Source organism: Mytilus galloprovincialis, chromosome 12 (assembly GCF_965363235.1).
Source record: "Mytilus galloprovincialis chromosome 12, xbMytGall1.hap1.1, whole genome shotgun sequence".
Taxonomy (NCBI): domain Eukaryota; kingdom Metazoa; phylum Mollusca; class Bivalvia; order Mytilida; family Mytilidae; genus Mytilus; species Mytilus galloprovincialis.
This window is the reverse complement of record NC_134849.1, coordinates 18,362,561-18,387,009: the sequence shown is the minus strand read 5'-3', so window position 1 is coordinate 18,387,009 and position 24,449 is coordinate 18,362,561. Positions and strand designations below refer to the sequence as shown.

Below are 24,449 nucleotides of genomic sequence, written 5' to 3'. Positions count from 1 at the left end.
ATGAAGTGTGTGTCTATAACACGAATGGATCAAGGTCCTAAAAAGAAACGTCACATGTAAATTTCGAAACATTTAAAATAAATCAAGATTAGGTTTCTAATTTAATATGTTATTTGATGTATTTTACAACAATTACACAAATATTAAAATAGACTTGTGTGAAAACAAATTATCTCCATGGAAATAAAAAGTGCAAATGCTAATACCACAGCATATTATTGCTCAACTTTCTTTTTATATAGTGTTGCTCTACAGTAGTTTTTAAACAACATGCATAAAATTGGCAATAGCTCCCGCAAGTCCATGTGAGTAAAACATCTATTTTAGTTTTTTGTGTGTGTGTGGAAGCTGCCAAATTGATTTGTTACTCACACCTATTGTTATTTACTACGTTGACCAGTGATTCAATCTATAAAACCAAAGGGGAGAAACTCCTTAGAAACATTTGTCATCTGCTAGCAAAATATAAAACAAATGTTGAAGATATATTGAAGCCTTTATGTGCTGCCATTTTCAAACTATGAGATTTAGTCAAAATAATTGTTGCTGCTGTTGAGTCAATCACTGCAAATATGGTTGATAATTGAAGATTAAATGTAACATGCTGTGGATTTATAATTATTCGTTGGATAACAATTTTCGTGGATTTCGTGGGAACAGTTCAACCACGAAATTCAATGTTCAACGAATACTAAGTTTTCAATAGGCTTGTATAAATACTTCGGCAAAACCACGAAATTCAATATCCACGAACATGTAAGTTTTCAACAATCCATGAAAATTGGTACGCACGAAAATAAATGAATCCACAGTATTCAGATTGATGATCATGTGATATATATTTTCTATTAAATATGCAGGGAGATATTCTAAAGTGAATCACCACCAATCAAAATCAAAAGCATCTATTGTGAAGAATCAATTCTTAGACTGATTTATACTGAACAACCTTTTGTGTACATTCTGTAGTCGAATCTTGTTTGTGAATATATAATGATCAATTGTAATGTTTGTCAATGATTAATGTGCTTGCTATTGGTTAATTATAGATTCTACCACTGCACTGAGTGTGATATGATATTCATCAACTTAAGACAGTAAAACGCAAGGCACGCCCAGTGCTTTAAATATTAGTTTACTGTCTAGAGTGGATAAATATTGTATTACCCGATATTTGGTGGTGTAATCTGTCTCTGTTATTATAATGATGTTTGAAAAATATGCCAGAAAACTTATTTCTTCTTTTCAAATGATTGGCAAAAAGATGTGTTCTTTCAACGTGATGTCATCAGGCATGGTAGCCCTTTTTCATGCTGTTACAAATTTTTACGATTTTAATCATGACAACAAATTTATTTTTCTGATGTCACATGACAGTATACAACCCTTTTTAGCAAAATCCTTATATTTTATGTTTAATCACAGAAAATATTGTGTATAACAGTATGTTTTTTGTTTTTTTTTATTATGTAATTTAAAAGATTTTTTTATATTCATTTGTAATGAATGTTAGAATAAGTTTTAAAGCAAAAGTGTCTCATAAGTCAGTCATGGCTGGATACCGATATTTTAACTTCGATTTAAATTTGTATTTGTATTTTTATATCAATATTATGATGTATGATATTGTTCTGTATTGGTATGTGACACTATAATAAAATATTCTGTCTGTCTGTCTGTTACAATAAGAAATTCAGATGAAAAGAAAGTAAATTCAACTTCATAATTGAATATTGACCAATGAAGAACTGAGATCAAATGAACCACACATTGATTAAATAAAAATAATCAACATGTCAGGGTAAGGATTAATCGTGTAAGAGTTACAGAAATTAACATATAGATTATTGCTTCTGCTTGACCATGAATAAATAAAGACACTTTATTATACATTTTTTATTAATTTTTTTTCAATAAAAAAAACCAACAAATGAGCAAAAAAATAACACTTATTATATCTCCTACTTATGAATTGCAATGTATGACATAATTATAGTAATCAATATTTTATCAAAACAAAAATAGATAGATATATTTGCATATTTATCTATTTACAAAAGCATGATTTTTCAGATTGATTTACTCAGGTTAAGTGTTTGACAGTAATTAATTTTTCAAGATAAATCAAACAAAATGTGCAATTCCTTGAATCAATTGAAAACTACAACATTCAAAAGTGTACTGAAGTAAAAAGAATCCTGTTTATATGATGAGTTTGCAAGAAGTTACGAAAAGCGAAAAATATCAAACATGCAAAAAAATACTCAAATCCAGGATAGTTGTTGTATGGTATACATAGAACATGTTGAATACTATTCACAGGTCAAAGCATAAAATACCAGTTACTGTCTGACAGCAATTTATACATTTTTATATTTTTTATTTTTTTATTTGTCGAATGCAATCAGCCTCAGCCTTTTTTATGTTTCTCAGTACATCCTTTCTAAGTAACTAATTTTCTAATCCAAACATGATAGTTTTCATAATCAAAAGGTCCCTAATAAGAAAAGCTGGCATAAACACACTGGTGCTTTAAAAGAGAAAAGTGTGAGAAAAAGTGTTTTTACTGACTGCAAATATACATATATGTCAATCCTCAGACTTACATTGATAATTTTTTTTTTTATCAAAACCAAACAATATTCAGACCTGATTAAAAATAAAAATGTGAGTGTTAACATAGTTTGAATCTGTTTATATATATTTACTGAAGGAGTAATTTGTATGGAAAAGCAATTTATACAATGCATGATAAGTCTATTCACTTATGACTACAATGAGAAATTCTGGTTAAGCACTAGTTTACAATTTCCACTTCAAATTTAACACATGAGTTACAAAAGAAGTTTTAATCAAACAAGAACTTGAATTGCTTAGCTATAAAGAATTGAATCAACATAAATTTAAAAATATGATTAAATATGTCAACTGTACTGTATGACTATTCCATTATGGTATTAAACATGTTAAAAGTCTTATAAGCTTGAAAGTTGTAGCTTGTTTTTAAGCAGGAAAAAGTATAGAATATCAATTTTTAAATCAACTATAGAGAGTATACAGAGGCTTGGTCCATTAGATTGAAATTAAAAAGCCCTCGATATCATGTGACAAGGCAAATATTTTATATAATTAACATAATAATTTACAGGAAATATAAAGGTCTGATTCATTTAATTGTCTAAACAATACAGATGTAAGGTAATAAATTGAAGTGACTGGGCTGAATTCAAATCTCATCTTATAATATACATGTATGCAGAATATCGAACGTCCTTATTCCTTTAATTCTCTTAAAAATGTTAATGTTATAAATAGCCTTTATGTGACCAGGCATAGTTTATTTTTTTCTTGTCACTTCTTCATTTCGATCTGAATAACCAAGAGTATATTTTTGCACACAAGTATAGAATGACTGGTAGGTGTAGAATCACTTCTCTGGTACTACGTCTCTGGTTTTCTTGTTCTAGACTCGCCAGACGTCTAGACAGCTTCGCCACCTGAGTACGTATCTGTGTCGCATCATCCTCTTCAGTAATTAGCAGTGAGTCACTAAGTGAAGCTCCTGGTGTAAACATTACTGGGCCACGGGTATCTCTACAAAAGATAAAGTCTGTTAGACATGTTAAACAAAATATTTTTCATTATCAGACAACAATGGCAGAAACAAATTCAAACAATGTAAAAATTATCAAACAACAATGAACAATGCACAGGACACTCAAGGTCTACACTCACAATTATATTGAAATAATCTGAGTGAAACAGCGATTGCTGGTCATATCAGGTGGTAACACTTGTTTAAAACCCTGTTGGATACTTAATGAACTTTTATTTAGAGTGGCATTTCAGAGATATTTCCAACAATTTTTTTAGTTAACAGCTTAAGCATCAATCAGGTAGTTTGTATTATCACTTATTAATAAATAGTTTTCAATTCATGTGGGTTCTTCTCATTGTTGAAGGCCATACAATGATTTTAAGCTGCAAATATTAATTTTTAAAGGGTGTCAGTTATTTAATTTGCTAATAATACAATGCTCCTTCTTTTTAAACTAAAAAGCAATATAGTCAATGGGAGTGTTTATCAAATTTGATGGCAACACTTTTTTTGTAGTCATGGTAGTATTTTTGTCAGCTGTTTCTTTCTTTGTTAGATTTAAAAAAAGTAAAAAGGATTGAGAGTGATTTTGCCTTTTTATATGACATGAAAAGTCTCAGCAAACACATTTAAAGTTGATTTTTTTTCAAAGAATTTGCATGCAAAATGTATTTTATGTATGATCTTCATTCTGGTCACTTAAAACTTAAATGGATTGATTGCACGGTAATAACAAAGAAATGTACTCACAAAAAGTAAAAAAATAGAAAACCTGGCCTCACGGTCATAAAACTTTCGAGCATGATTTTTGTACTCAGACTCAAAAATCAACCAATCAAATTGCTGGACTTCATGTTTTGAGCACGATTTTTGTGCTCCAAGCACTGAGCAAAGCTTTATGCCTTCAAGGCCTGATATAAACCAGATGCACCATGAGTTTTGATCACACAAAATATCCTTTTTAAAGTCAACCACACATTTTCAGTTACATCACAATGTTTGAAAATATATATGCATGTTATATATAACATGATTGATAGTAATGGATATGTATAGAAGGATCAGATAACCGTTTTATGTACATGTCAGTGGCAAGTATTACATGCATATTCATAATAAGAACATTTTAATGTGATATAAATTTTTTATATGAACCGTGCTTTGTACTATAGACAGAAGCACTGAGATCGATTTCTAAAATGTGCAAGATGTTAGAAGGTAATAGTCTGCAGAAAGTAATGCCACTCTGCTTGAACAAACAATTCTCACTTAGTGCTCTTATAACTCCTAACTTCTATGTGTTCCATGAAAAAAACCCAAATTATAATGATAAATTCTTTTTTTTACCTGGTTGTTAATTAATCCAAGTTATCCAAAGAGATAATTACATATAGCATGCAACAGTGAGACCTGCAGTGAAACAAAAAAAATATAGAAGATGAAAATGGTGAATAGAAATATTTTACACTTATCATGCTTATAGCTGTTAAGACTAGATAATTTTACACCTACCCATTTGGTAAAATAGTATGTGTCGGTCTTTGAACAGGTTCCTCAGCATTGTCTGTCATTGAATTTTCTGGGAAAGCTTCTTCCATTGTGAGTGTCCTAGGTGGTGTTATTAGTCCTACATAATTCATATCTCCTCTTCCTCCAAAATCAAATCTTTCTAAGTTGTCACGAGCAGGACTATTTGCTGAAGGAAAAAATGAAATTCTAACTTGTGTTTACTTTAGCAGAAATGTTGATATAAAAATTTGTAAGGGTTCCATGCACATGATGCAGCGTCTCGCCTACTTTTGCTGTAAATCGCAGGTTCAACAAAAATGAAGGAAAATAAATAGTTGACACAGCATAGGTTTCTGACACAGAATGAATGTGGTCTAATGAACTTAAAAGTTTTTTTTTGCCTTTGAGCAATTCACTATGCTGTTGAATATTAATCCTCTCAAAAAAATGTTTGAAGAAATTTTCTTTTTATTTATGAAATCTGAAATGAGATAAATTTAAACCCCCCCCTTTTTTTTCACATCCCCGTTTCCCTTTTTCCAAAACTGATATCAATTCAAATTTCTAATGGAGTTTGCAACAATAACTACTCTTTTAAATACATCATAAAATAATAAAATGTAAAATAAAGTGCTTGTTATCACTGAATGGTAAAGATTGGTTGGTAGTAAAAGTGAAATATACATTGTTTATTGTATAAAACAATAAAAAAAACTTCATCAGTTACATTTTATATTGGCAAATTTCCAATAAAGTTATTTACATAAAGTTATTGGCAAATAAAAATAGAAAATGACATCATAGTCATGTCTGGCAAATGTCCAACATACATTATCTAAAAACATTTTAGATAAGATAAGGAAAAAAAGCTTCATCAGCAACATTTTATATTGGCAAATGTCCAATGAAGTTATTTAACTAAAGTTATTGGCAAATAAAAATAGAAAATGACATCATAGTCATGTCTGGCAAATTTCCAACATATATTATCAACTACTATTCTATACAAAGAAAGATAACTCCAATTGAAAATTAATTGCTATTGCACAATATTGTGCAATTAGATATTTCTTGCTATTTTGCAATACTGTGCAATTGAAAATTTCTTGCTATTGCACAATACTTGATATGGAATCCTGATTTGGACCAACTTGAAAACTGGGCCCATAATCAAAAATCAAAGTACATATTTAGATAAAGCATATCAAATAAGCCCAAGAATTTAATTTTTGTTAAAATCAAACTTAGTTTAATTTTGGACCCTTTGGACCTTAATGTAGACCAATTTGAAAATTGTACCAAAAATTAAGAATCTACATACACCATTGTACACAGTTAGATTTGGCATATCAAAGAACCCATTTATTCAATTTTTGATGAAATCAAACAAAGTTTAATTTTGGACCCCCATTTGGACCAACTTGAAAACTAGGCCAATAATAAAAATTTAAGTACATTTTTAAATTCAGCATATCAAAGAACCCCAAGGATTCAATTTTTGTTAAAATCAAACTAAGTTTAATTTTGGACCCTTTGGACCTTAATGTAGACCAATTTGAAAACGGGACCAAAAATTAAGAATCTACATACATAGTTAGATTCGGCATATCAAAGAACCCCAATTATTCAATTTTTTATGAAATCACACAAAGTTCAATTTTGGACCCTTTGGGCCCCTTATTCCTAAACTGTTAGGACCAAAACTCCCAAAATCAAACCCAACCTTCCTTTTAGGGTCATAAACCTTGTGTTTAAATTTCATAGATTTCTATTTACTTATACTAAAGTTATGGTGCAAAAACCAAAAATAATGCTTATTTGGGCCCCTTTTTGGCCCCTAATTCATAAACTGTTGTGACCTCAACTCCAAAAATCAATCCCAACCTTCCTTTTGTGGTCATAAACCTTGTGTTAAAATTTCATTGATTTCCATTTACTTATACTAAAGTTATTGTGCGAAAACCAAGAATAATGCTTATTTGGGCCCTTTTTTGGCCCTTAATTCCTAAACTGTAATTGGAACCAAAACTCCCAAAATCAATCCCGACCTTCCTTTTGTGGTCATAAACCTTGTGTCAAAATTTCATAGATTTCTATTCACTTAAACTAAAGTTATAGTGCGAAAACCAAGAAAATGCTTATTTGGGCCCTTTTTGGCCCTTAATTCCTAAAATGTTGGGACCAAAACTCCCAAAATCAATCCCAACCTTCCTTTTGTGGTCATAAACCTTGTGTTAATATTTCATTGATTTCTATTCACTTTTACTAAAGTTAGAGTGCGAAAACTAAAAGTATTCGGACGACAACGACGACGACGACGACGACGCCAACGTGATAGCAATATACGACCAAAAAATTAAAATTTTTGCGGTCGTATAAAAACAATAAAAATATTCCGCTTGATACTGTCTTTTGATTGTACGAAGCTTATGTCCAAATTTGGTAAAAATCCAGGATAGTTTATGAATCTAATAAACGTTTTAAAAAACTTTTACAGCAGACTGTATGTAGCGTTAACTGGAAGAAAAACTAAGGACATTTATAAGTAAAATACAGATAAACAGGTACAAGATTTTAATAAAATTTTCTTCTAGATACTAGCTTTTAATCATAAAAAAAACTCCTGTCCAAAATTGGTACAAATCAAAAATAGAATAAGAAAGTTATTAAAATTTTAAAAACTTAAACCACAGAGTGAATGTGTTGTTTCCTGGCAGAAAAATTACGTCCATTTAAAAGTAAAATACAGAAAAATTTCGTAAGAGTTTCGCGGAACCCAGTGTCTCGCCTACTTTTGCTGAAAATCGTAGACTCAACAAAAATGAGGAAAAAAATCAATAAAAATATTCCTCTTGATACTATCTTTTGATTGTAAGAAGCTTCTCCCATACAGAAAAAATGATCACTAGGCCAACTGCATTGCTCAACTGGCCGCCAGTTGAGCTATCAGTTGAGGGCCAGTTGAGGGCTAGCTGGCCATCAGTTGAGCAAATAGTTGAGGGCTAGCTGGAATTTTGCCATGCAAATTAGGTAGCCCTCAACTATCAATGCTCAACTTTATGCAAATTAGTTGAGCAATGTTGAGAAAATATCATAGTTGAGGGCTAGGTGTCCAACAGTTGAGCAATTAGAGTTGAGGGTTACCTGGCCAACAGTTGAGGACCAGGTCATTAAAAGTTGAGGGCTAGGTGGCCAATAGATGAGGGCCAGGTCATTAAAAGTTGAGGGCTAGGTCTTTAAAAGTTGAGCATTGTGTGGTAATTGCACACTGATGACTACACATTGTAGAAAAAATAATTTTAAATTGTGTATTTTTATAGCCAAATTAAATACTGCTGAAAAACCTCAATTCACAACAGACTACATGAATGCTTTATCCTTGCTTTTTAGAAGTTATCTAGCAAATTAGAATAGATCTCTAGTTTTATACCAAATTCATTATATTAGAATATTCTTATTTTATTAGTAATACTTTCTTAAACAAATTGTCTTAATAATAAGATAAACATGTCTCCTGTCTTACACATTTTGACAATACATAAATTAATGCATAAATACATTGTCTCATTTTTTTCTTCACTCTTTAAAGTTTATAAAGAAAACACTTTACATATCACTATTTTGAACTAAAACATAGGCGGATCCAGGGGGGGGCCCTGGGGGGCCCAGGCCCCCCCTTCGTGGAAAAAATTTGGTTGATTATATAGGGAATCATTGAAGCATGACTGGAGCGGCCCCCACCCCCCCTTAGGTCAGTCAGCGGGCCCCCCCCCCCTTAGGAAAAGTTCTGGATCCGCCACTGTAAAAGAGCATAATTATACACTTATTCAAAATGGTGGAAAAATCAACTCTTTTATCTTAAATTTAAGTATTGATCTTCACATTATTGATATAGATCATGTAGATATCAAGATCTAGGAAAGGGCAGTGTTCATTGTTTGCATTAGAATTATTTAAAGTTAATTCAATAGGATAAATCCTGCATATTTGAAGAGTGATGATTTGTTATTTGTAAATATCATCATGATCATGAATTTTCTAAGTTTCTCTGAATTTTATTAAACTTTTACCATGTAAACTGATTGTATCAGGAACCTGCATACTAACAGCAGCCATCTGAGTGGGATAATTATATTGCCTTGAATTAGGGGCTCCCTCCACTGCATTCAGTCTGTCTGGAATTTGCATCCTGCTGCTTATTTCGGAAATGAAATTTGGGTCATATGTCTTGGGTTGAACATCAGAAAAATCTGAGGGTAGGCTGTTCAAATGAGATGACGCATTCTGAAATTAAAATGTAAAATGACTTATATGTATTACAAGCATTCTGAGAGTATTGCATGGCCATTCTTAGTCCCCTACCGGTTACAAATTTTGATATAAATTCATTGTACTGGAACAAAATGCTAACTTGATCTATAACTTGGCATGGTGTAAACTATTTAACAAATACAATGTATCAAGTCAAAAATAATATCTTCAAGCATGACGAAAATAGTTATTTTCCCATGCAGAGTTATCTGTCCTTCCGCGCTCTCTCATGTTAGTGGATGCCCTATTAATTAGATTACTTTTTAGTATCTGACAGTAGGAAAAAATATGACAAATAAAAAATACAGTAAATGTATACATGTCAAAATGCTGGGTGATTATGATTTATGATTTATCCATACATCATTTACATTGCCATATTAAAGCCTGACCAGATCTCGTTCTTCATGGACAGTCATCAGAGGCTGAATGGTAGATTAATAGTTGCATTATTTGCATAATTCTAACCAAAAAAATTCACACAACATGAGTGTTCAATAATATAATTCAATACACGAATTTAAAAATTACCACGATAGAAATTCAAAAATTGATACATCAGTGTACAAAGTTTTCAACCACTGTACATACAGAATCCTGGTACCTTCTCTCTAATTCTCGTTCGCTCCCTTTCACATTCCCACTCTGGATCTTTTTTTTATCAGGTTTATAAAGGGTGTGCGTTGAATAAGCTTTCAATCATGCTTTAGTCAGTGCATTGCTATAAACATAATATTTTTTTTAATTTTTTTTATTGTTTAACATGTTTAAACATTGTTAAAAATAACATGAATGAAGTGACCCTCTAAAAATTTTAACAGGTTTTCTTTTGTGAATCACATCAAGGAGGTTTGCTACTCACTTTTATGACATTTCGTCAGATTTTCGGAATCCTCTGACTTTATCCATCAAAGTGCCTCTAAATTTTTTGCCCATTAATAGAGAGGCCAGGCCTTATTATTGACAGGGCATTAACCAGTCAGGGGACTTACTGAAATAAGTGATTTTTAAATCACTTATTTGAGTAGCAAATTCGAGGTTTTGTCACAAATTGGGATTTTGTAGTTTTTTCAAAATTTTAAACACATATGTTTAAATAATATCTTGTAATTAGTAAAATGAAAAAAATATGAATTTTTTGCTTCTTTTAAGTACATGTAGCAAGGTTTATGCCTTTGATGCTATCATTTAGCCTTTAGCTGAAAATTCTATTTTAGTTGAAACAAGAATGTGTCCTCAGTACACGAATGCCCCACTCGCACTATCATTTTCCATGTTCAGTGGACCGTGAAATTGGGGTAAAAACTCTAATTTGGCGTTAAAATTAGAAAGATCATATCATAGGGAACATGTGTACTAAGTTGGAAGTCGATTGGACTTCAACTTCATCAAAAACTTTAACCTGAAGCGGGACAGACGGACGGACGGACGAACGAACGAACGGACGCACAGACCAGAAAACATAATGCCCCTCTACTATCGTAGGTGGGGCATAAAAATGCTATAATAATGGCTTTACATAATGAACTGATACTTTCTTAAAAGATTTTTCACAGCAGTGGGAGTATTTTTCCTGTGAAGTTCAAGGTTTCATCTTTCAGATTATGTAATAAAATTCTACTGTTCGCGATACAAATTTCACTGTTCAGGGGTGTTGAAATTAGTGGGGGTTATTAAAAGAATGATACTTAAAGAAGTGATTTTTGGGAAGGAAATTGAGGTCTGATACTTAAACAAGTGATTTTTATGTCATCCTAGATTCAGTACAAGGTCATCACCTTAAATGACCTGGTCATCCTAGACAACACAGATGTTGGTTCTGATAAGTTAAGATACATTAGTCCCTGGATCATTAGTATTCTATATTTAAAGTACAATAAAATTAAATCACTTCTTCTAGTGATTTATTTGTACTACTTAAATAGGTGATTATTAAAGAAAGACAACTCTAACTTCCAACCTTTATAGAAATAATGTTACTTGAATCAGTGATTTAGAAAATCACTTGTTTAAGTAAGTCCCCTGACTGTTAACCACCTTTTTCTCTTCATATTTTCATTCCATATATTTTAATAAGCCCTTAATAAAATCCTTGTTATTTTTTCATTGTTTTTTTATAAAAGATAGGGGCTAATGTTCTATGAATGAAAAGTCTATATATTTGTAAGGTTGAAAGTACCCAGGTTATCAGGATAAGGTTTAAATCGCATTATCATGATTTTATCTTTTTGTGAATGTTCAACTGTTCAACTGTTCAACAACAAATGGCATGTTTTCTTTATGGTGGGTCTCATTAGGGTCCATGCGTGACTCGTGATTGCCAAATTTTGTAAGCGTGCCACGGGAAAGTCAAATTATTGTACTGTGAAAACGGGAAATGATTGGTCTAGCGGGAAACGGGAAATTACAAAATAAATGAGAATTGCTTATGTACATAGTATAAGCGGGATACAGGAATCTGACAAAACAGTAAGCAGGATTCGGGATACCCTCAAACGATACCACCTTTATGCGCCATCAGCAGCCAGTGAGTTTGTCAGGCTGGCCATGAAAAAGTGATTGTTAGTCTAACTAAAACAATGTTGTACCACTATTGTATGCTTAGCTAGTATCATAATGTTCAGTATACCAAGATTCCCCAATCATATTGTCTTCCACTAGCCTGCATTCCTTAAAGAATAGTGAAACTGGTAGACATGTAAGGGACAAAAGGAGGGGTCACCAGGATTCATAAAAACGAAACAAAACTATTTTGAAAGGAATAGATAATTCGAAAATATGATTTTCTTTAAAGATTCTTTTCTGTTTTACCTCCATGTCTGTCATTGTACAAACTATCTGTAGAAATCTGTTTAAAATAAAGATATTATTTTTATTTCCGATTTCTCGATCGTCGTCCTTCCATTTTGATTATAATATCCGAAACGGCACCGGTAAACTGAATTACGGACTTTTAAAACTTTACCAGGCGGGAACTTTAAAAGTACAGATGAAAAGCATGTGGAAATTGAACAAGTATGCGCGATTTGTACAGTCTGATGTATCAGCCATGGTGACCAAGGAAGAGAAAGCTGAATGGGAGGTATACTTTACATAACTTAAGTTTACTGACTAACATGGAATAACATTAACGGTACCAATTTTTCTACACCAGATGCTCGTGGCCAAAATAATTAAAATCCAAAGCTTATATAAAAGATGTAGAGCTATAATCCAAAAGTTCCAAAAAGTATAGCCAAATCCGTGAAAGGAATCAGAGCTTTGCATGAGAGAGATACATTCCTTAATTTATAATAATTTTTAACATTTTGTACTGAACAGCAAATTTAATAACACAACAAATCCGTATTTTCATGTCAGTACTGGAGTACTGGCTACTGGGCTGGCGATACCCTCGGGGACTAATAGTCCACCAGCAGAGGCATCGACCCAGTGGTAGTAATAACATTAACGGTACCAATTTTTCTGCACCAGATGCGCATTTCGACAAATAATGTCTCTTCAGTGATGCTTGTTGTTTTCTACCACTAAGGAATGATGTTACCCATGATATTATCTCTTCTGCTATTCCGTAACTCTTTAATTTTTCAATCAGTCGTTTGTGGGGGACAGTATCAAATGCCTTCATGAAATTAAGTTATATAGTATCTATGGAACCTCCGTTATCGAGAATTTTAGTACATTTTTCGAGAACATGGAGTAGCTGTAATGTAGTCGACCTTCCTGATAAAAATCCGAACTGGTAATCACTAAATAGTTTATTTAGCCTCATGTGTGACACCATATGGTCTCTTACAAATGTTTCTTAGAGTTTACAAAAAGAGGGACGAAAGATACCAAAGGGACAGTCAAACTCATAAATCTAAAACAAACTGACAACGCCATGGCTAAAAATGAAAAAGACAAACAGAAAAACAATAGTAAACATGACACAACATAGAAAACTAAAGAATAAACAACACGAACCCCACCAAAAACTAGGGGTGATCTCAGGTGCTCAGGAAGGGTAAGCAGATCCTGCTCCACATGTGGCACCCGTCGTGTTGCTTAAAGTATGCACGTTAAGCTTACTGGACTGTAATTTGATGCCTGTTTTCGGTTGCCCTTCTTGAATATGGCTGTTACAATGCATACATCCTTCTTTCTAGTCTTGAGGTATAGTTTTTTTTTCTTTCAGCGACGTATTGAAAATTATGGTTATTGGGGTTGAAAGTGCATTACACACGTCATGTAATAGTCTAGGATGAATATTATCGGGTCCTTGTGATTTATTTATGTTCAGGTTTTTCAGGCGGTTTTGAACATTCTCCCGTTTAATTAGGCAGCAACCATTTGATTTTCGGGGGGGGGGGGGGGGGGGGGGGGTATGGATTTTGATTTTGAGAAAAAAAAAATTGTTTGTTTCACCCTCAGCTGCCACTATATGTACTGCTAAAATTGAAAGAAAAAAATTGTTTTCGACTTGTCGCGAAAAAAATAGATTGTTTTTCGCCGCAGATGTTTTCCAGAAAAAAAACCATGGTCCCCCCCAGAAAATCAAATGGTTGCTGCCCAATCTAATTAAAATATTGATCTCTGATTACGTTATACTACATATGAGTATAACGTAATCAGAGATCAATATTTTAATTAGATTGGTTGCTGCCTTACGAGATAATTCATGGCTTCTTTGACAGTTTGTCCTTAAAGTTTTGGAATGTCTCCATCGTCCTTCTTTGTAAAGATGCTGGCAAAGAAACTCGAAAGTGTTTCTGCCTTTTCTTTGTCGTTGGTTGTTAGTACATCATTATACCATCTTGTGTATTCATGACGAGGTTCTAGCTTTGGTTTTTGATTTTACATAATGCCAGATTTTTTTCGGGTTATTTTTTACTTGCCTGTCACCTGAGATTTTCTATAAAGGAACAGTTAGAATCTTATTTCTGAATTATTTCAACCTTAATACAACTACAGAATAGGATGCATAGGTCAGGACACAAGGACTGACAGACACCCAACACACCCCATCGTCTCTGTTTAATAGTGGTAGAGAGAATGTGTGAACATTTATATTTTGATACAATTATTTCATAATTGGTAGCATTTCGTTTTGCAGAATATTCATTAAAAGTTGTCTTGAGGAAGATTGACAATTTCAGTTCTTTCTCTGCCATAATATCAATTTTCGTATTCATTTTCAGGCTTTTTTTGGCAGGAAGATATTCATTTACAAAATCTGTCTCTTCCCATCCACCGAATATTAAATGTGTGTATCTTACTCTGGGTAATGATTTACAAGTATCTAGCTATACACATTCTTGCTCTGGTATCAAAGTAATAAAAGATAATGTGTACACACAACTCAGTGGCGGATCTAGGGGGAGAGTTCCGGATTGGAACCCCCCTTTTTGGGACGACCAATGAATTGAATTGGGACATATAGTTTGAACCCCTTTTTCTCCTTGGTATGCAACCCCTTTTTAAAGTGGCTAAAAATTCAATGAACCAACTGACATCAATGAATTCAGGATTTTTAAAGTAGGGATGAGGCATACGTGTTTTGTTTGTTATAGAATAAGATGCAGGGTCTGGGAGTACTAAGGGCGACCCTTTAGATAACATTCTTACCTTTAATTGTTGTAATCTAAACATGTCTTTCATATGTATTTGAAAAATAAATGACTGGTTATCACACAGTGAACACTGTTCTTGAGATTACAATAATCAAATTTAATCAATCAGTTTCACACGCGTAACAGATAAGGCACTGTATTGGATGTGCTCATCGCAAAAATATTATATATTGAAAGTTTCAAACAACTGCATGCTATATCTATAATTGATGCAGTGGTTTTCTCAAAACTGTCAAATTTTATAACATACTAGAACACACCCGCGAAATCTCGGGGAAATAGAGCGTATGTAAACTGTAAAAAAATATACTGACTGGAGAATTTCAGGAGAGGCAAGGCCGTAGCTACCATTGAGGCAAGTGAGGCAATTGCCTCACTAAAATTTCGACACTGATTAATTTTTTTTATACATAAATATAAATATAATAGTCATCTGTTGTTCTGTCTCAACCTTGATTTCTATAACTTGTCATCATTCCTTTTAAACTACTCTTCCTGGATATAACTCAGCATCTCAACGGGTGATGTTTCTCAATTACATTAACCTAGTAACGATAATCATCATGGATCTCTAATTAAAAACAGGCCCTTGCAGAAAAAGGAAAAGCGACACTGAAGGTAAAGAAGGAATAATTCTAGTAAACTATTTTTGTGAACAGAGTATGAGTATTGCATATAACTTCATTAGTACGATCCAAAAACGATAAGTAGACTGACAAATCAAGTACTGGTCTTCGGAAGAGGGCAGTCTTGTCTGCGTATTCATTTCTCCGTTTCACCAACTTTTGACAAATCAAGTACTGGGCATCGCAAAGGGGAAGTCCTGTCTGCGTATTCATTTCACGAACTTTAATCTTTCTCTTTACAGATAAATAAAATATAAATAATATGAAACATGCATGGATTAGTGTTTTTCCATGTTTCTTTAACCTTAAAAATTGAAAGAATATCCCATATTCCAATTTGATATTATTGAGGAATGGTAGAACCTTTAACACAGGATTTTGTCTTTACTTATTTGGGACTACGGAATTTCGTTTCTTTATATTCAGGGTTTCGGAATCGGACACCCCCAACCCCTTACCCCTAAATTTATAGATTCTGGAACTAAAATACCACCAAGCTATTTCCAGGAATAATTGGAAATTACGGACCTACATGTAAACGTCAAAAAACTCAATTCCAATTTCCCCTGTACCAATATCAGATATACTTACTCTATAGATAGAATCATATACCTGTATCTTATCTCATTCTATCCCTAGTTTGTCTACTCTTTGTCAGCATAAAAGCGAGTTTAATATTTTGTAACTGCGACTGTATGATGGTGCTTACAGGAAAGCTTAATTCTTTTTTGCAAACAAAACTGTGACTACCGATGCTGCTAACGAATTGTTGATGGAGAAGGAATTGGAAGAAGACATTGATCATTGTGTTGATGATAATGTGCTACCTTTAGAAACACAGACTGCCCTGAAACGACTGAAAACTTAGAAGAGAGCATGCATGAGTGGCGAGAGATTGTGCGGTCTTGCCATGCTCCATGTTCATCGCGATAAGGATATCAGCAGACCAAATTATGATTCTGAAACGATTTGACTGAACCGGCAATAGAAAAATTTGGCAAACTCTACTGAATCGATGTTTGTTCTATGTTCTGGCAGCAGACTCAAATCAGTGATATTTAGATGATTATCTTACATATAAATTGAAATAAAGTTGTTAAAAATTTGGTGTTAGTAAAAGTCTAAAAATATGAAAAATTTATATAAAATTTCAGGAGAGGTATCAAAAGTCAAAGGTACTTATATATATATATACATCAGTGAACGCCATGAATAGTAGAGTCCCCCCCCCCCAAGATAACCATTGGAATTTATAGTAAATTATAACAAATACAGTAATTCATAGTAAATGTATGTAAGTATATAGAAATATATCCGCAGTGACCGCCGTTGATAGTAAACCATAGGCGGATCCCGGGGGGGGGGGGGGGGGGGGGGCCTTTCGTTGGAAAAAAAATTGTTGATTATATGGGGAAGCATGAGAGTAACGCCCCCCCCCCCCCTTAGGTCAGTCAGCGCCCCCCTCCCTTATGAAAAGTTCTGGATCCGCCACTGTATGTAAACTAATTGATAGTAAATAGCAAATATTATTCATTTTCGTTTTCCTCCCAAAATAACCCAAACTGAAACACGTTAAGCAAGGATGATACATGCTAGTACTCAAAATGATCGCAGAAAGCAAATTCATATACTTTATGTTTGAGTATATAACCTAGAATACTAAAACTTTTTTTTTCATAATTTATTATTTCATAATTTTTTATGAGTTAACATTTGAAGCATTTTAAAATAGTCATACTTTTGATCTGAGTTAACTATTTGAAATATCATTCCAGTCAGCTAAGAGGTATTTTTGAAAAATTAATTCTGTTTTGTCTTTATGTTTGTGTATGTGTTGATTTGTTTGAATGTAATATATTGTACCTTGTTTTGTGGAGAGGGCTTACATAGGCTATGCCTGTTGCCCAATCCAATTCAATTTATTTGAATAAAATATTGTTTAAACTAAATACTTTATTTCATAGTCTTTGTATGTTCGAAGTACAGAAAAACACAAACCGGAAGTCTAATCCGACTTAAAGTTTTGTCCAATGACGGGAAAATATCTGGACGCATTCTTTTTCGTTTTTTATCCCAAATAACCCAAACTTAATGATCATAAGAATGGATGACAAATGCGACTATACATGTTACCTATAGGACACAGAGGCATGATGATTAATTTATTGTGAAAGGAGGAGAAGCGACACCAAAAATGAGGTCTTCTCGTTTAATAGTATAGATTCTGACAGACAAGAACGTTCTGGGCCTTCTGGAAGATTGCATGAAAACAAAGTTTGAGCAAATAGTTTATTGACTTATTCATTTTCAATATAAAAAGTGTCTGTGTGCTGACATGGAACTAGAATTGTATTTAATGTTCGATAAAAGCGGAAAACAGATATATATTTTATTCATTGATGACACTGACTTATTGCGTGAAAGCGGTCTTAACACCATGATGAATTTGATTTCCAGCGGTCTAATGCAACGCCAGAAGTAATGAATATGTATGCCAGAATGATTTTAATTGAATAAATATATTTTAAAATCATTGAAATTCAAATACGAATAGAAGCAAATTCAAACTACGAAGAGCTTACGTCCCTTGATCTGCCAAAAATTAGACAAAAACAAAAATGCATATACAGTGTATATGTATGCAACATTAAATTATGAAATGATTAATCGGACGAGGTCACAGGATTTAATATAAAAAGAAGATGTGGTATGATTGCCAATGAGACAACTCTCCACAAGAGACCAAATGACAAAGAAATTAACAAATGTAGGCCACATTACGGCCTTCAACAATAAGCAAAGCCCATTTTCGGATGTTCAAACCTCAAGCGGATGTGGCTATATGCACCATAGTATTCGATAACTTAAATGACCGTACCATGGTTACAAAATAGTTACTTAAGTATATATGTGATGGTACAAGTTGTCAAGTTGGGTTGCCGTCTATTTTTACGTTTACCCCACACATCCTTTAACTTTTTAACTTTTTATATTTTAGTATTTTGATAATACCCCGTTTCCACTAAAACTGACACTGGCAGACAGAGGACATCTTCTTGTCAGTCATGGTTTAACTATTATGGTGAGTTTACTTATACTGGATAGACAAGAAAGGAGTTTAACGACCTTAGCGTTGACTGGTTGAGATTTCCGTTTTAGAACTACTTAGACCACTTGGCCACTGAGGTCCCTTTATTCATAAACGCTCTAAATATGTTTGGTTCAAAATTAATGCATATATATATATATGTGCCAAACATTTAAGGGAATCAGGAGAACTTTGGTAGTAAAACGAAAGCTATCGGATAGGAGCTCTACCATTTTGCTCGACGAATATTCGGCCATCTATAGTCTATCCGAATGCCAAGCAATTCAAATTTAAACCAGATTTTTTAACGTATTTCAATAAAGCAAAAAAATTAAGTTGACATACATTGATCAGAATGTATCAAATTTATGATTTTCAAACTTTAAAGCACTTTGACCTTGAAAAAAGGAAAGAATCCTAGTAAATGTTGGTGTTACATTGTAACGTCTATATATATATATATTAGTATCAAGTTTATTGAATAAATGCAAATTTTTTACCCATATGGGATGAAGGCATACATAACAAAACGGCATCATCATTTTTTTACTGGTGATTAAATTTATAATAATTGATGATCTTTGTGCTACTTTCAAAAGTGTGACAAAAGACAAAGAATTAACCATACAAATTAACCAGGCAAACAGTTTTAAATTTGTTGTGTCATTTTGGTCTCTTGTGGAGAGTTGTCTCATTTGCAATCATACCACATCTTCTTTTTTATACACATATTTGATTTAAATGTACGAATTACAATTATGAAGGATGTCATTAACTTTGATAGGTTTAATACATTAACTTACAGGAGTCTTACAATTTGACAATGTCACAGAAATACCTGAGAGGACAAAGTAAAGGTGACACTATGATTATATTTTATCATATGCAGGTAATAATCCCTACAACAAGACAAATATGTATACACGTTTTTTTTTATTATCACTAGAATGTAATTAGGCTAAACAAAAAAGTATGTGCGTTTACTGCCACATGCTGAAAAAATTAGGGTAGGTAGAAATGTAGGTACTAGGGATTTTTTTATTATTATTTTTTTTTACATTCAGTCTATGGGAGCAACATTGTGACGTTAACAAAGCTTCATCAACAATTGCCAAACGTCCAGTGGTAAATGTTTAACGCATGTTCAGGACAATACATAAGCTTTAGAATACAGCACAATTAGTCCATGATATGACGACAACTTCTGTCAACTAAGGAATAATTGGACAATATATTAGCTCTCTGCCTTTAACGTCAAGATAGATTGAGAAAGACTTGTAATGAATAGAAATCAAAAGGCATTGCAAAAAAAACCACATTTGAATACATTTACGTTATTGTTATACTAATTATAGGAAGTAATCTTCGTGTTTATTTGCTGGTTGAAAAACTTATTTTTTTCTGTCTTTCAGACATTATCAAAATTTTAAGTCATATTTTATATTATTACATGAACATTCATGAAGAACATTAATGCCATATATCACACTTCAAACAAAAGGGGTTTGTACCAAAAACAACAATAAAGTGGTAAATAGAATTACAAAACTTGGGAAAGAACAAATAAAATGTTTAATATGTGCTTCAAACCAAAAATGTTATCTGTTTTCTCACGGTATGCTTGCTATTTTATATCTTTTACTTTGAACTAATATTTAATATGAATATGGATAATTAGGACGTGAGCCATAGATTTCGGATAAAGTTTGCAGCCTCAGAATTAAAGACTAGCCACGAAGTATGCCGAGAATGTGCAGAGAAAATGGCTAAATATTTTCCAGTCAAAGCCATAGTAACGACGGAGGTAAAATCAAATTTGAATAATCAATATGTGTTGCTTTCTTCTTTCGTTCAGGCTATTCTTATTTCAAATTCAGATAGGGAGTGAAAAATAGAGACACGCGAATATACAATGTACACGATGCGGACAATTATAGAGCTCAGTCAATGTTGCAAAATTAGGCTACAAAACAATGTCTATAAAACATGTAAAACGCGACAAGGTCTTAGCTTTGGGTCCTCTATTTCTCTTTGTTTGAATGCCCGAGTCATAGTTTGTGAACATGCACAGTTAATTTTCTTTAAAATAAGAAAGAATAAAATTCAAAACAATGTTGCCAGTTCAATATTTACGATTATACACAGAAATAATAAAGAGTTATCTCTCTTTGGTTTTAAATTAAAGTTCGTTTACAGTATTCATTTTTTACATTATTCTGTGAATTGAACCTGGCAAAACACACCTTAATCTTTCTTATCTGCAACCGCCGGGTTAGCTTATTATATGATATTTATAAACATATCTGACAGTTTCCAGAGATACTGGTTGGTTTCACTTTCGTTTCGGAAAATAAATGCTTGTTGTATTTGGCACGGGGCGTTATAATTAATTATTATTCGAAAATTTTATAAAACAAACTATTTTTTAGTATGTGCATGGATAGTTAAAATGGATTTTTTTAGAATATATAATTTCATCCAAAAACTAAGGTAAGCCAAACAAAGGTTGTTGTAATTTTGACACACTCATGTTTAGACCTCAATTAGAGCTTCGAATCTCATTTCTTAAATTCATATTTCAGGCTGTAAACCTGGAAAACCCATCAAATAAAACCACATTACGCGGAGAGGTAACACTATCAGATTTAGCAAATGTAAGTATAATGAATATCAAGCTCATTTTCGCATGCACTTGTTTCTATCTATTGGAAGACCCACTATCAACGTATATTTACGTAAATACACGTTCAGGTAAATATACGTTGATAGTGGGTCTTCCAATGGATAGAAACAAGTGCCTGTGCTCATCTTACTTAAAGAAAAAACGTGAAAAAACACCATGCCGATAATTGTAGATTATAAGCATAACATTCATTGATCTTGTTAATATTTATAATCTTATAACTTAAACGACTTGGAAATATGTTAAGCTAGCTTCATTTTATGGACAACTTTCTGTTCTTGAAGACTAAGTTGCTTTCTAAATGGTCTTGTTTCGGTTTTGTTGTTGGAGTGCTGTCTCATTGACGTACGCTCAACATGCATGCAATATTTGCCACTGGACGTTAAAAACAAACGATAAATCAATCAATCTTTTTAGACACAAATTTGCTCACCTTTAAGCGCGTAAAATCGTGAGTTCGATCCGTTTGTTGACTTGATTTTTTTTCAGACAGACTGTTACATGTACCTTGTACACTTACTCTGTGTGATACAAAGTGCTTAGCTGGGTTCTTATTCAAACGAATTATCCTGTCGAATTTTTCTTTATACACATGTAATATTTGCCACTGTTAATAAGACATTGATCTATCAAGGAAGATTTAAAAAAAAAATTGAGCTTATATTCAATATCTAAGGCCAAAAGTAGGTAGGTAGGGATTATTATATATTTACGAATATTTTTACAAATTAAGTCTACGGGAGAGAATTACTGACTTTATTAAACAGCGCTTATTGCAAAATGACAAAAAATCTTTAAGGGTATGGTATTTCTAAGCTTGAAATATAGTGTAGACAGGGAAATAGGAAACACACAAATTGTTTGATGTTTATACGGTGTTCTTTGTGTAGAACAACCACTGCACTGTTAATTGACTGTCAGACACACTTGTCTTATCTTTTTAAATAAGGAGATGTAGTATGATTGCCAATGAAACCACTTTTCTCCAGATTCAACATGTAGACGTTAGCAACAATAGGTCAGCGTGTGACTTTCAACAATGAACAAGATCATAACGTATAGCAAGCTATGAAATCGCCCCCCCCCCCCTCCAAAAAAAAAAGTTAAACAATTCAGACGAGAAAATCATCAGCTTGAGTTATGTAAAAAAGAAGAAACATTCATATGTCGTATACACGTTAATTCATTCGTTAATTCATTGACTGATTATTTGCTGTTTAACGCCACTTTCAAATGTGTTGTGCTAAGTCGCAACGGTTTGTGTTTGTTGTAAGAGAAAACAGAAGTGCCTGGAGAGAACCACCGAACGTTATTAGGAAAACTGACAATCATAGTAAATTAAGATTAAGAGTCGAACGCAACTGCCACATACGGGATTTGAACTCAACACATCAGTTTTGACAGGCTAAAGCTAGTGATACAGAACAGAGGTCCATTGATAAAATTTAGAATATAAATTGGGAATGTGTCAAAGAGACAACAACCCAACAAAAGAGCAGAAAAAAGTGGAAGGCCACCAATGGATCTTAAATACAGCGAGAGAATCTTTGCAGCTGGACCCTTAACATACATTTACAACGTGCATGTAATTGTTTTACATAATTATATAGTCCTACAAAGATGTGTTTTACATAATTATATAGTCCTACAAAGATGTGTTTTATCTTTCATTTCTAAGACAATTTATCAGATCATTTGAATACTCGATATCAGCATAACCTTTAGATTTTTACTTTGATTGAACAGGTTGTTACCGGGACAAGTAAGAACCAGTTGCCTTCTGTGTATAACAATATGCCTACAGATACAACTGACATTGGTGTCTTACTTAAGCTATGTCTGTCTGATCCAAGTTTCCCGGCTTATGTTGAACAGGTGGAGAAAGAACTTGATAATCTTGCATTAAATACGAACTCTTAGAAATAAAAAAAGGTACGCGAAATAAAATATATGATATCAAATAATAAAAACAATATCTTGATATAATACTGATTTGTAATTGACAGTTTATGTTACACAGCTACTTTTGCATAGGTACTATTTCTGTACTAAAAATCTGAAGTACTGGACATAAATTTACTTTTAATATTCAGTACTATTTTGTTACTTTAAAATTATTGTTATAATTAGGTACCTGTATTTTACAGTACTTAATTTGTACTTGAAATTTAGGTACTACAGATTTTTGGTTACTACCGTTACATTTTCAGCATTTTGAAAGTTTTTCTATTTCAAATCTCTTAAAATCATGATTTTTTAACATGGAATATTGTATTATTTCTGTACCAAAATATTTAGTACAAATCAAGTACTGTTAAATAACAAGTACCTAAATATTACAATAATTTTAAAGTATAGAAATAGTACTAAATATTAAAAGTAAATTTCCAATACTACATATTTTTAGTACAGAAATAGTACCTATGCAAAAGTAGCTGTGTATGACTATTGAGAAAGGTATGTATAGCAAATACGAGAAATTTATAAAAAAAGAAGTCACAGTCAAACCTCTTTTTTGCATGCTGACTGACTAGAAATACATTAACTTTGTCATATCATGTCCGAAATTAAACAAACATTTTCAAGAGCCTGTAACTCAGTGGTTGTCGTTTGTTTATGTGTTACATATTTGCCTTTCGTTCATGTTTTTGTACATAAATTAGGCCGTTAGTTTTCTCGTTTGAATTGTTTTACATTGTCATTTCGTTGTCTTTTATAGCTGACTATGCAGTATGGGCTTTGTTCATTGTTAAAGGCCGTACAGTAACCTATACTTGTTAATTGTCTGCGTCATTTTGTTCTCTTGTGGAGAGTTATCTTATTGGCAATCATACCACATCTTCTATTTTTTATATTGTGGAAAATTTAATTAGAAAAAAACACAGCGACATCAAATACAAAACATTGATATAACAACACAAAACAACATAACACTTAACATCAACAACAAAGTTAACATAACCACAGCAGTATAATGGTTAAACTCCTAAATGGCAAAGACACGTTTCAGATTTGTTTTTTT

General features: G+C 32.6%; 2 protein-coding genes across 3 annotated transcripts; one reads left to right on the top strand and one right to left on the bottom strand.

Annotated features, from left to right (window-relative positions):
* Positions 1-1,881: 1,881 nt before the first annotated feature.
* On the bottom strand, positions 1,882-15,096 carry LOC143055461 (mitochondrial fission factor-like). 2 transcript variants are annotated; one of them, XM_076228610.1, is made up of 4 exons: positions 15,026-15,096; positions 9,178-9,391; positions 5,111-5,294; positions 1,882-3,594 (listed from the first exon to the last, which is right to left on the bottom strand). In XM_076228610.1, exons 1-4 carry the CDS (start codon positions 15,056-15,058, stop codon positions 3,360-3,362), a joined length of 666 nt encoding a protein of 221 aa, XP_076084725.1. In that variant the 5' UTR covers positions 15,059-15,096; the 3' UTR covers positions 1,882-3,359. The 2 variants fall into 2 exon arrangements, with proteins under 2 accessions (XP_076084725.1, XP_076084726.1); XM_076228611.1 differs by lacking the exon at positions 15,026-15,096 and adding an exon at positions 12,230-12,361.
* On the top strand, positions 12,359-23,371 carry LOC143055462 (meiotic recombination protein REC114-like). The gene is made up of 6 exons (XM_076228612.1): positions 12,359-12,500; positions 18,655-18,738; positions 19,550-19,633; positions 20,423-20,548; positions 21,327-21,398; positions 23,174-23,371. The coding sequence occupies exons 1-6, from the start codon at positions 12,408-12,410 to the stop codon at positions 23,345-23,347; spliced, it is 633 nt and encodes a 210-aa protein (XP_076084727.1). The 5' UTR covers positions 12,359-12,407; the 3' UTR covers positions 23,348-23,371.
* The last annotated feature ends 1,078 nt before the right edge of the window (positions 23,372-24,449 follow it).